This window comes from Corvus hawaiiensis, chromosome 1 (assembly GCF_020740725.1).
Source record: "Corvus hawaiiensis isolate bCorHaw1 chromosome 1, bCorHaw1.pri.cur, whole genome shotgun sequence".
Classification (NCBI taxonomy): Eukaryota; Metazoa; Chordata; class Aves; order Passeriformes; family Corvidae; genus Corvus; species Corvus hawaiiensis.
In genome coordinates, this window is record NC_063213.1 from 95,933,346 (window position 1) to 95,946,405 (window position 13,060).

General features: G+C 46.8%; 1 protein-coding gene and 1 long non-coding RNA gene across 3 annotated transcripts in view; one reads left to right on the forward strand and one right to left on the reverse strand.

The window, feature by feature from the left end:
• The window catches only part of LOC125332464, a 48,451-nt gene that overhangs the window by 5,751 nt on the left and 29,640 nt on the right, over positions 1 to 13,060 (reverse strand). The window lies entirely within an intron of this gene.
• On the forward strand, positions 6,388 to 11,546 carry LOC125332396 (keratin, type I cytoskeletal 9-like). Of its 2 annotated transcripts, XM_048317175.1 has the most exons (9): positions 6,388 to 7,083; positions 7,169 to 7,251; positions 7,852 to 8,008; positions 8,261 to 8,422; positions 8,700 to 8,825; positions 9,021 to 9,247; positions 9,535 to 9,833; positions 10,288 to 10,389; positions 11,232 to 11,546. In XM_048317175.1, exons 1-9 carry the CDS (start codon positions 6,463 to 6,465, stop codon positions 11,255 to 11,257), a joined length of 1,803 nt encoding a protein of 600 aa, XP_048173132.1. In that variant the 5' UTR covers positions 6,388 to 6,462; the 3' UTR covers positions 11,258 to 11,546. The 2 variants fall into 2 exon arrangements, with proteins under 2 accessions (XP_048173132.1, XP_048173141.1); XM_048317184.1 differs by lacking the exon at positions 10,288 to 10,389.

Consider the following 13,060-nt stretch of genomic DNA (forward strand, 5'->3'; position numbering starts at 1 on the left):
TGTGACACGACACAAAGAATTCTCACACCTAAACACGTGTGAAATCTTTTGGACACCTTTGCCGAGAAATTAAAAAATATTTGAAACATAAAAGCAAATTCATTTCCCCAAGCCCCGCTCCTGACTGTGCCACACGCGTGCATAAGAGCATTTCTGCCGCTGCTCTGGCCGGTTTCTGCGCCGCAATAAGCCGGGAGCCGGGACGGGGCAAAGGGAGGGCGGAGTTTTGGCTGTGAGGAAGCGGAGAAGGGACAATAGTGATCCCTGGCGGCCGGGAGGCGGCGGGGACGGGCGCTCCCGGAGCGGCCGCGCCGGGACCAGAGATGCTGATCCCGACAGCGGGGAGGAACTGGGGGTCCTTGCCGGCAACACCGCACCATCGTGGGGACGGGCCAGGGTCACCTCCTGATCTTCCCAGACTCGAATTTCTCCCTGCAGCTGCCCAAACCCTTGAACAAAGCCCTGGAGCTGCTGCTCGCTCCTCCCAGCAGAACAGTGTGAATCAGATCCTCCGGGAGCGAGAGGCAGATGCTCATCGAAACTAAAATCCTGGGAATTTGGCACCTGAGTTTTCACCTTCTGCTCCATCGGCACTGCCCCTCTTGTACCACAGACTGAAATAGCTACCTGAAGCACCTGTGAAAATACTTACACTGGGTTAGGTTTGGTTGTTTTTCCCAGAGGAAAGAGACACTTAAAATATTATCCTGGGTTTGTTTTGTTTCATTTTATTTTGTTTTTTCCAGAGGACAGAGACATTGAACATGCCTGAGAATACAGGGCAAAACTGGCCAATCCAAAACCTGTCCAGTCTGAACCGAGTCTGAAGCAGAGGTTTGCCATTAGCACTGTATTTCTGTATTTAAAGTCACATTAAAATTTGGAATAATTAGCTGAAATAAAGCTGGAATAATTAATAATCCTGACTGACATGCAAATGCTTCTTGTGCTGAAGAACAAGGAAATGGAGAAAGTGCCTGGGAAATCTTGGCACTTCCCAGCTCTCCCCATAAGGTGTCAGCTGTTCCCAGCTGGCAGAGCCAAAGGAAACGCTGACCTGTCAGTGTCCTGGTCCCGAGCCCCCGTCCTGGCCCCGGCCTGTCCGGTCCCTGCTCTGCCCCCGATGTGCAAACACCGCGTTACCTGAGACCGAAGTCTGAGATTCTGCCAAAAGCGGGATTCACATTTTCCTAAGAAGCTCAGAGACACTAAGTTTGTGGATGCGCTAATCCTGACGGTCTAAGTGGAAGTAGTTGCTGTTAGCCTATCCAACAGAAGTACAATAATACGTGATTAAAATAAGATTATATAAAAATGCATTGATCCAGTCTGCAGCAATTTCAGCCGGGTCCAGCCCTTGCCCAGCCCTTGCCCTGCAGTGGGGTGGGCAGCGCTCCCTCTGTGCCCCCGAGCCCTGTGCCCACCGAGCCCTGTGCCCACCTAGCCGAGGGATCCCGACACATTCTGCGTTCCACCACACGGGATTATTTGGAGATGCAGGAGCTGAATGATCCCCGGCCCTGGGCTGCTCTCTAGAGGGCACTCGGCTCCCACCGAGCTGCCGAAGGGCGCCCGCGGCAGCGGCGAGCGGCAAAGCCGGAGCTGGGGGCTTGGCTCATCCCCTCCCAGCAGAGGCAGCCGGGCGAAGTGGTGTCTGCGGGATGTACTGGGGACACCCCAGTGCCGCAGAACACGGAACGCGCTACCAGCCCCGGCATCCTGCTCCAGCTCCACCGGTATTTAATGGTCACACTCGTAGTGAGGCTGACATGTCCCGGTTCTGTGCGTGACTGTTCAGGGATGGTGCAGGTGTCCCCCTGCCTCCCACAGACCCCAGATGTTCTCCGGTGTGGGGGTGCGTGGGATGGACGCCAGGCTGAAACTCGCTCACCTATCTGCTAATACCTGTTTGTTTTCCAAGCGGCACTGGAATGTTTTGCATTGTGTTGCTAGGTGGGGGCACAGTGAAACCCAGGGTGGCCTCAGGGGCTGTAAATGTGCTGTAATGACCCTTTCCTAATGAGGGTCCTGCCAATGGAGCAGCAGTTGAGACCCCAGAGAGTCAGCTGGGCCAGGAGCTGTTTAGAGCCACAATGAAGCAGTTCCAAACCAAAGGGTTTGTGCTCTGAAAGTCTCTTATGGCTCTGACTCACCTAATTACTGCTCCTATCACAACCACCATCGCTCTGTTGGGTGGTGGAGCTTTTGAAGGTGTTCTTTAATGTTTCATCACTACTCGGCTCTGCAATAGCGAATGAGTAACAGATCAGGTAGAATGCAGGCAGGAATTATGCTTTTTCCTGAAGGAAGGATGTTTGCTGGATTGGACACTCTTGACTGCCCTTCCCTGGAGGGCAGCAGGTCACCTGCCCATGCCGAGTCCAGCTCTAACTGACCAGTGGGTGAACATGCTGCATTAGGACCATCTGACACAACAGGGACAGATTGCAGGGATATTCCCTGTGACCACACACCTTGGGGTGTGGGTGGACGCCAAGATTACACCCTGTCTTGCAGAACAGCGCAGGAGAGGCGGGGTCTTACTCTCTCACTTCAAAACAGATATTTTAAAACCCTTCACTTAAAAAAAGCCTAAATAGTTTTTGGCATAAAGGAGTCAGAATCATTTAGGTTGGAAAAGTCCTCTGAGATCCTCAAGTCAAGCCCTTCACGCAGCACTGCCAAAGCCACCACTTGCAGGTGATTTTCACAGAATATCAGTGAGATCTAAAACCATACTGTATGTTCTGGGTTGTGGGAACGAACCCAAGCACACTGGTGAGGAGCCCCATGCCTGGATGTCGTGGTTTGAATGAGGCACCATCTTTTGACAGAATTATTTCTAATTACAAAAATACATGTATAGAAAATCACACTTTTCACTGGAAACTGTTGGAACTGACAACATTTCAACCTCAAATATTTCTGGATGGAACTGCTGCCAGGCACCCACAGCTGTGCCTAGTGGGGAGAGAAAAAAAAGATTCCAAACACATTGTGCCCTCACTACAGAGTGAACAATTAGGAATTGTTGGGTAGGAATGACTTTTTGCTTAGAACTCTCAGTAAAGGCCACTATTAAAACAATAAATATGACTGAGCTCCAATATGTTACAACTGATCTAAATCAGATTTTCAGTTTTCAAACATCTAGCTTTTTATTGGATAAGAAAAAAATCCTCATCATTTAAATTTTAATGGAGAAAAGAACAGTTTCATGCTAAGTGTCAGGCAGCTGAATCTCACTGGAAGAAGGAGCAGAGTACAAACAAGAATGATGTTCACCTTCCAACACAGTCACACTGCACGGCCTGGCTTTCTTTTCTACTATGGAGAAATCCTATGGGGTTATCCAGTGTTAATAAAACTGCCTGATGATCATATAATGGGAGTTAGTTTATAACATATAATTACGAGAATGAGTCATATTCCCCAGGTAGATATTTCATAGTTTTTCTCTGTGTAGCAATGTACAAGAATTGAGTTTTCCTGACAAGACCTGACCAGAAGTAGGAAGGATGGAAAAGGATCCCAGTGAAGCACCAAAAATGTGGACAATAGTCCAGTTGTGACCCCACAAATGTGCTCAGCAGCCTTGGTGGTTTCTCCCAGACACATCAGTGGGGAGGGTGTGGATGTGGAGCTGGGAAAGGTGGTGCTGGGGGCTGAGAGGAGCCGGTGTGTGCTCACCCACACCCCCAGCCTGAGCTATGCCCCAGCCCCTTTCTGCTGCCACACTCCCAAAGGAAAAGGGCTTCATTCTCCCGCAGCCTCTGCTTCAGCCAGCACACATCTGGGTTGTGCAGAGCACACAGGAACCCTGCCACTGAAATGCTGAGTGAATTCCTGCCCATCCTGGGACAATTCCTGCCAGCGCTGGGTGAGCCGTTCAGGCTTAAATAGTCCACCCTCCTCTTTGGGCAGGAGCTCTAACAGTTTCATCACAGGAAAAGGGAGAGGCCTCATTGCAAACAACTGTGGTGCCACCTGCCTCCAAGACATCTTTCTCCTCCTCCTCCTCGTCCTTCTCCCTCCCCCAGTCTGGCTCTGCCCAGGTTTTGGCTGTGCTGCAGTGAGCAGCACCAGCCCCAGATTCTGTGACGTTTCACTGTCCCATTTCACAGGTACCCCTGCAGATCCTTCCAGTTCCTGCAGAGTTGATTGCAATCGCTTTTATATGAAAGTTTCCCAGCCCTCCAGCTGCACTTCAGCAGCATCTCTGGATTTTGCTGGAAACATCATCTAAGATCACACAGGAAGTTCAGTGTGTTGCAAGGGCCTGGACAATACTATGAGACATAACTGCAGACAAAATTACCACCTCATAAACTTCATAAAAGCTTCCACCTTACAGCAGCTCTGAAATAAAACATTCCTTTCAGGAACCATTTGTTCCATAACTTCTATCTCTGATCCTGGCCAGGATTTCCAGACACGATGAATCTGTCAGGCTTCTTCAGTTTTAAGGAGCTAAGTTTCATTCTTGAAGTATGTTGCCTGCTCAAATTCTAGGGAAAAAATGGCATTAAATCTCTTTTTCATGTATTAAAAATGAAGCTATGAAGTTGCACACAAGCATCCTCACTGATATTCAAACCATCAAAAAATGTTCTTTTGTTAAGGGAAGACAGGAAGGTTGGTCTTCCTAAAAGGAATGACTGATACAAAAGACGCAATAAACATCTTTCCAGGAAAAAAAAACCAAAACAAACCAACAAAACCCTTCTGCAGAATTATTCAGAACAAGATACATTTGTTTCCATGTCCCTGTATGAGGGGTGTCAGCAGCTGAAAGCAACAGTTAAATGGGACATAACCCAGCTGCTTCTTGAGCCAAAGTAGCTGAAAGTATAGAAGAGAATTTCATTCATTTAGGGAGAAAAGGATTTCTCACTGGAGAAAATTATCCCCCAGACTCCACCAAGAGTTGTAGTGAACCATTTAAATTCCTACAATGCAGGGAGGCCTTGCTCCCTCAGATGTTTCAGAGATGAAGTGGAGCAGCAGGTGGAATGTGAGACGTCCTCTGCGTGGGCCAGGGTGTGCTGGGAGGGGCCTGTACCAAAAGCTGTTTCCATAAACAGCTGCTGTAACAAACAAAACTTAATTAGCAACAACCACCATCACAAAGGCTGAGTGAGAAAACAATAATATCCCAAATCAATACAGGAAATTGGGTATCACACAAGTTCCAATTCTACAAGGTGCGACAGGTAACAGACTGGGATTTGCTAAGGATCACGGGCCTGGGCAGGAGGAAAGGGGTGAGAGGTACCCAGGGCAGAAATGTCACAGTCTGAGGCTCAGGGTGCTGTGAGGACTCCCAGGGCAGATGTGCAGCTGAACTATCCACTGCATTGAGCAAAGACCTTAATCTTAAAAGATCCTAAAAGAAGAAAATGGAAGATACAAATATTTCCTACTTTTGTTCATGCTGTGTCTGTGAATGGAAAACAAATCTGAAGAAAAAATGCTATTTTGATGTAGTTTATTGACTTAATCCAAACCAGGAACTTTACCTTTCTCCTCCAGGTATTGTATTTGTGCTGCATAGAGAAAACATCTTGATAAAATTCTGAATTCCCATCAGGAACATGACCAATGACACTCCCAGGCACGTCAGGAGAGACCAGCCCCAAGCCACAAAGCTTTCCCAGGTCTTTCAACCATCCTGTACCTGCAACAACCTGCCACACTTCCTTCCTTCAGCCTGACACAGAGCAGTTCTGTAGTTGTTGTAATACCATTTTTCATAATTAATTTGTTATTTATAAAACACAATTACAGAGGTGTGATTGAAATAATGGCCGACACGTGATATTTCCCATTGTTCACTGAGTTTTTATGAGATACTATAAAGAAGTCAGAGTGGTTCTGTGTACCTACAACATGCATCCTGCAATAGGCTTTCTAAAGGCATAAAGCAATAAAGGACTAAAAATAAGGAGCATACAGTATAGGATAACCATAAACCTATGAAAATATCAGTTAGCTATAAAAAAATTAGCCAGAATTCCTGACAAATATCTGAGCATTAGAAGAGAGACAGGAACATCCATTGCTGTTCTGTATTGTGGCAGTGTGTTGTTGTGCTGAGAGGGATGTGATCAGGATGAGGTGAGTGGGATGAGTTTGTTTCGGATGACTGTAAGCCAGTGCACCAGATCTCAACAGAGATCTCCCTAATTCAGAGCCACCCAACAGAAATTACATGTTTTGTGTTAATAAACAAATGGTCACAAACACTTAGAGGAAGGGTTAAGCTTCCTGACACTGCCAACATCTCCCTTCGGCAAATTAGAGCTTGCAACTGCCCATGGAAAGCAGGTACTCCCTTCCACGGCGACACCCACTGTCTAAGGTATAAATGCTGAGGAGGCCGGCTGGAACTTGGAGCTATGATTCCAGAACAACTGTAAGACCAGCTTTGAGTTTTCAGCTGAGTTATTTCCTGCTGCCACTATGAGTTGCAGCTCCAAGCAGCCCCTGAAAAGCTGCCTGCGAGGGAGCAGCGGTGGAGGGGGTGAAGGGAGCAGCTCGCATTCCTCGGCCTCCTCAAGGACAATTACTTCCAGGACGAGTGGTGGTGGCAGGTTTTCTGGCAGCAGTTGTGGTGGAGGAAGCTCCCGGAGCAGCTGTAGTGGGGGAAGTGGTGGTTATGGCAGGCACAGTAGCTACGGAGGAGGAATGAGCAGCAGCAGCTGTGGAGGAAGACTGGGCGGTGGATGCTATGGAGGGGGAATGGGCCACAGCAGCATGGGAACAGGCTTCAGGTCAGGTGGGAGCGGCTTTGGGGGAAGGTTTGGAGGGGGCTTTGGTGGAGGTGGTGCTGGTTTCAGTAGTGGCAGCTTTGGCAGTGGTGGCTTTTATGGAGGGAATGTAGGAATTCTCTCCAACGACGAGAAGCTGACCATGCAGAGCCTTAATGAACGCCTGGCTTCCTACATGGAGACAGTCAGGAACTTGGAAAAGGAAAATGCTCAGCTTGAACAGTTAATCAGGGAATGGTACCAGAAGCAAGGCCCTATTGGCCCAAAGGACTACAGCCACTATTACGAAAAAATTGAAGAACTTCAAAAACAGGTAGGATGTTCTTTGCCAGAAGAAGTTTAAGCATTGACAGACCGAGAGGTTCAGGGAATGTTTTCCTAACATGTTTCTCTTCTAGATTCTGATTGCGGCTGTGGAAACCCACAAGGTACTTTTGGACCTAGATAATACAAAGATGACTGCAGAAGACTTTAGAATAAAGTAAATATATATTGCTCTTTTCTGGGCACTGACTTCCTTCCTCCTGCTTTCCTGAACTTAGTTTCATAGATTCATTCCATAAACAAATATCAATCCACGGGGACTTGGCTTCCTCCTGCTTCTGTGGCAGCACAACTGAAATAATTTGTGAAACTTCAAAATTTTTAATTTCTAGAGTGATCTTTGACAGAAATGCTGCCTATGGCTACAGAGCCAGAGCTTTAAAAAGTTTTATTTTTAAGAATATAAGAATTGGGATTTTCTGCCACTAAAATCAGGTTAACCAGATAGATGGAACCCGTACAAAGTTGCAGTAGAAAGAGATGAAAGAGCACATAACATATTTAATATTAAAAATTGATATTAATATTAAAATTTACATTTATTTATTATAAAGAATAATAACTTTATATTATTAAGTCATATAAATTATTAAATGTTAAGTACTGGCTGATGATTTCCTGATTGTTGAGAGATGCTCTGAAGTACAGACACAAGACTGATTCTGGAATAAGTGAACTTTTCCATAAATAATGTTAGGAGGAGGGGGACTGAGGTGCCAGGAGCAGGGCTGACCTCTCTGCACTGTCCCTGGCGCAGGTACGAGATGGAGAGCGGGCTCCGGCAGAACGTGGAGAGTGACCTCAACAGCCTGCGGCCCTTGCTGGATAACCTGACCTTGACCAAGTCCGACCTGGAAATGCAGTTTGAGTCTCTGAAGGAGGAGATCATCGACCTCAAGAAGAACCACGAGGAGGTAAGAGCCAGCTCCTTGAAACGCACACTGGAGATGTGGGAAGGTGACATCCTGTGCTCAAAACACCAACCAAGGGGCAGGGCCAGGCTGTGCCAGGGTGCCCCTGAGCTCAGCCCCCTCAACAAGCAATGACTGGAAAGGCAAGGCCAAATAATTGCAACACAATCCCCCCGAATATAGATATAGATGTATATATGTCGTTGAAAGGCTCCATTTGTGTTCACTGTCCTTAGGCCTGGATTTTCTCTACAGGAAATGAAACTGCTGCAATCCCAGTCCAATGGGGATGTGAATGTGAAGATGAATGCTGCCCCGGGAGAGGATCTGCTGAAAAAACTGAATGAGATGAGGCAAGAATACGAAGCTATTATTCAGAAAAACCGTGCAGAGGTTGAAAAGTGGTACGAAGGCAAGGTAAATGGTGACAGCTCTTGGTAAGAACTTCCTGTAGAGGAATGACACAACATCCATTGCTTTTATGAAATAATGGTAGAGTCCCTTTGGTCAAAATGAAGTAAATCACAAATGGGCTTGAATTGTTCTGGCAGAGCCACACAAGCAAGTTTAATAGCCCCATTCTACCAGTGGCCCTTCTGCGAATTGTGGTGTTCCAGATGGTTCCATGATAAACTGCCATGTTGGCACTGTAAGTAAAACTCAGAAACTCCAATTCTGTACATTAATTTTTCAGATGGAGGAAGTGAGTCAACAAGTCCACTCAAGTAGCCAGGAAATGGAGGCAAGCAACCAACAGATCTCTGTGCTCAGACGTGAATTTCAGAGCCTGGAAATTGAGCTGCAGTCGCAGATCAGTCTGGTAGGTAACAACTGCTCCTGATCCCTGATTTGCAAAGAACTCAGGAGCTGCTGCGATGCCAGGAGGTCAGCTGTGACATTCAGTGAGGATCCTTGGCGCATCCGACAGCACGTGGGATTTTTCTCATGTTGGGCACAAGAATGATCTAATCCTGCCACATTCCCATAAACACTGCATTTTGTTTTCCCTTTGCAGGTGGACTCTCTGCAATCCAACCTGGAAGACACGGAACGTCGCTATAACATGCAGCTGCAGCAGATCCAGGGCATGATCGGGCCCTTGGAGGAGGAGCTGGCCAGCATCCGCTGCGAGATGGAGAGCCAGAACGAGGAGTACAAGATGCTCCTGGGCATCAAGACTCGCCTGGAGCAGGAGATCCAGCAGTACCGGGTGCTGCTGGAGGAGGGGCAGCAGGGCATTAGGTACAGACATCATTTAATTAACTTTCCATCGATGCAATCAGGAAAAGAGGATAGCAGCAAAATTTGTCTTAGGGACTGGTGCAAGTGATTAATCATCAACATATTTACTACAAAAACAAGAATTAACATGGAATCTAAATCTTAGCCGGCAGCACAAAAAGCTGTACTTCTACAAAATTATTTAGAATTGCAGTTTGCCATTTCTTCCCCTAAGTACCATCCAGAAGTGCCATTATTTGGAAAAATGAAAGGTAAGAAAGAAATGACACACCCCTTCCTCCTTACAGCACTTCACAGGGAGGAGCTGGCAGTGGATCTTCAGGAGGAGGAGGTCATGGAGGAAGTAGTGGAGGAGGAAGCTGTTGGTCCTCAGGTGGAGGAAGCAGTGGAGGAAAAACTGGAGGATCCTATGGAAGATCTTCCTCTTCTGAAAGTGGAGGAGGAGGGAGTGGAGGAAGAACAGGAGGAACCTGTGGTAAAACTTCAGGTGGAGGAGGTGGCAGTGGTGGAGGAGGAGGGGGTAAATCCTGCCTCTCCCGCTCTTCATCTTCCCAGTCCCAGCCTGGCAACTCTTGTGAAAGCCCAGGTAAAAATGGAATTAAAAAATACATCCTGCCTTTCACGATTCTCTCTGAATAGCAGGAAAGGATATAGCAACTTCCTTCCAGGAAATATTTTTGCTATTTTTTTTCCCCAATCTTGTTTTAAGGTTACTCTGACATTTGTTCTTAGACAGTGACAAATCAACATGAGCAGCATGAAGGATGGCATGAAGGGTTGTGTCAGAGGATGGGTGAAAAGAGGAAATGGAGGGGGAAAAGGGAAAACAGTGACAAATCCAAAGTATGCAAGGAACTAGGGAAGTCAGAGGTTAGAAATGTGACTGGCATCAAGCAGGGGTTGGTTAAAGCAGGGTAGAATAGTTGGAACACTCCAGATATTTAAAATATAATGGGCATTGGCTGCAAAATACTGAAGTAGCAAAAGATGGAAAGTGACCAAAAGGTCTGATCCATCTGATTTCCTGGCTGTGGTTCCAGGAGGTGCTGAAAACATGAAGCTCTGCCTGGAAGGAAACAAAACACTGGAGAGGGGGGCAACCATGGAGGAAGTGTCTGAAGCCATAAAACACATGAGAATGGGTAAGGCTCCAGGTCCTAGCAGCACCTCAGACAAAAGCCTGAAAACGGAGCAGGAAGATGTAATTTTCAGAAAGGTTCAATTCCACTTTTGATTTTTTATGAAAAGATGGAAAATGGTCCTGCTCTGAGGTTTCCATTTATTTCTTATAATGACCAGGTTCAGTCAGGCTCTGTCCCAAACACAGTTTCCATTGCAGACTGACAGTCAAGACATGAGAGCTGGCTCTCGCCCAAAGGGCCTGAAGCCATCAGTGCAGACAGCAGGAACACTGCACAGACACTCCTGATGCTGAAAACAAGGCAGTGAATTCAGGAGGATTTTGTTTCACAGAAGATTATTTGGTAAAATTTGGTGTCAATGAGCTCTAGTTTTTAAAAGCCTCCTCCACAGACATTGCAAACTCCTCTGTAAAAATTTACTCCTCTGATCAAACATCCCCTCTGCCCTGCAACACTCCAACATATATTAATGCTTAGTAGGGAGGATTAAAATGTATTATGTGCCATCTATCTTTAACTTATAAAAATCTGCTGTAAATATCTGTACACACATAAATGCAGATTCCAAGTTCATCTGTATTTGGTTTGTACTGCTGCAGCCACTCTAAATTTAAAGTGATTTGCATTCCCATGGCTGAGAACAGAACCAGACCAATGTAGTTAATTAGTAAATCTGCACACACACTGTACAAACTCAGGTCCAACACTGTCTGGACCTTTCCAGAAGGCTGAGAACAGCCCTGGTGCACTGAGAACTGCACAGGCGATACTTACAGAGTAACATAAGGTTTCAAATGCTGAATTCTTCAAAGAAATTCTTGCTTTCCTCCATCTTTCAACAGGGAGTTTTAGAAAGGTTGAGGAGTGATCAGCAAGACCAGCATCTTCCACTGCACCGCCTCCCAGTGAGGCCTTTGGACCAAGCAAGACTCTACTGAGCACGGCTGAACACACCCTGCCATGAGCAGGAGCGAACACTTGGCCAACTTACTCAACACTGCTCACTCCAGGGGCTCGTCAGAGCTCTCTGGATGTCCTGTCTGCTTCTTCCATCTGTTTCTCTTCCGAATCACTGTTACCTGAGTTAATCTCTACCGTGATTGGTGTTCCTGTGGAATAAATAATAAATCTTTGCTTCTCTCTGATGCAACCAGAAATCTATGTCTGGTCCAAGTCCCTTTAACAGAGATTTTTGTTTGAATCAGTTACAAATATCAAGCCCTCCCTGTGGAATACACAATGACGTGTCAGATTACCCGTAAAACCCACAGTTTTCAGTGACATATTCACCATTTAAGACTCACTGGGCGAAACTTTGCAGTCTGCACTGCCAGGAGCAATGCTCCACTGGTCCCTGTGATATGGAAACTCAGTCAAAACCCTTCTGCTATTGACTTCTATCAGGGACAAGAGGGTGGGTTTAAGGAACTGACTATTCCCTATAAAACCTCTTTAAAATATTAGCTCTGTTGGGAATTTCACTTGAAAATAACCCAGAAGGTTTCTCACACGACACCTGCTCACAGACACATCCTTCTTCCTGTGCGCTTCTCCCCTCACCTGCTTAAGCCCCAACAGAACTATTACTCTATGATTACTTCTCTCAGTTTTACAACCACGACGTTTGTTTTTTCCCTCTGAGGAAGGCATCACCCATGGGAGAATGTTGGGAAACACAGACTGAGTGGGAGACCGTGGGAATGGGACTCCTAAACTCCTGAGTTCCAGGCAGATGTGTGCCAGTGATTCACAGTGTTGCCTTATGCTGGGCTCTCAGCCACGAATTAATATTGGAAAACAAACAAAAAAAATCTAATTTTTTTTCCCTGACCAGTGTCTCTCTGGGGGCTGGAGGAACCAGCTCACCTGCATGAAGGACTCCTGCACACACAAGCACGTGCTGAAACACCTGGCCTGACACCACAGCAATGGTGGTGATTGTTTGCCTGGACACCCCAAACTCCCACCTGTTGCAAAATCACCTTCTTCATTTTTAACCCCTTGCAGTACCGCATCACACTTGTCTCTGTTTTGCTACCTGTCCCCTGAGCCTACTTTCTCCAACTGCTCTGCTCATTTTCCAGTTCTGGCAGGTGGTGACAGCTATTTCTCAGACCTGTCTGTTCAGGGTACTCAACTAGCAGCCCAAATTAAGGAATACTCCCAATCCAGGAGCCCTGCTTCTCATACCTCCCCTAGGGAGCCTGCCAGATTAACCTCAAAAACGTTCCTGCTCAGTGCCTGCTTCCTGGCTGTCCCAGGGTGATTCACAGGCCATCACCTGGCCTTTGGCCTCACAGTGACACCCAGGAGGCTGTTGGGGTGGTTGGATACCATTTACTTGAAGGAGCAGCCTGTCCATACTGGAATTCGCTGCTCTGTGCCACTGTGGTAGCTCTGGGCACCACTGGCACCTCTTGCTCCGGTTCTTCTTTCCAAAAATATAACTTACTTTTAGTATTTTACTGCTGGTTATCTAATTCTCAGGCATCTCTGCATTTAACCTTGCAGAAGAAATTCCCCTGAATCGACCCCTGGGGGAGCAAAGCAGAAACTGGAATTTGGAGCGTGGCAAGGGCAGTGAGGCAGTTGAGGGGCTGAGAACCCAGCACTGAGCACAGACACGTACGAGGATGCAGCATGTTGCAATACTCAGCACAGTTCTGCTGCT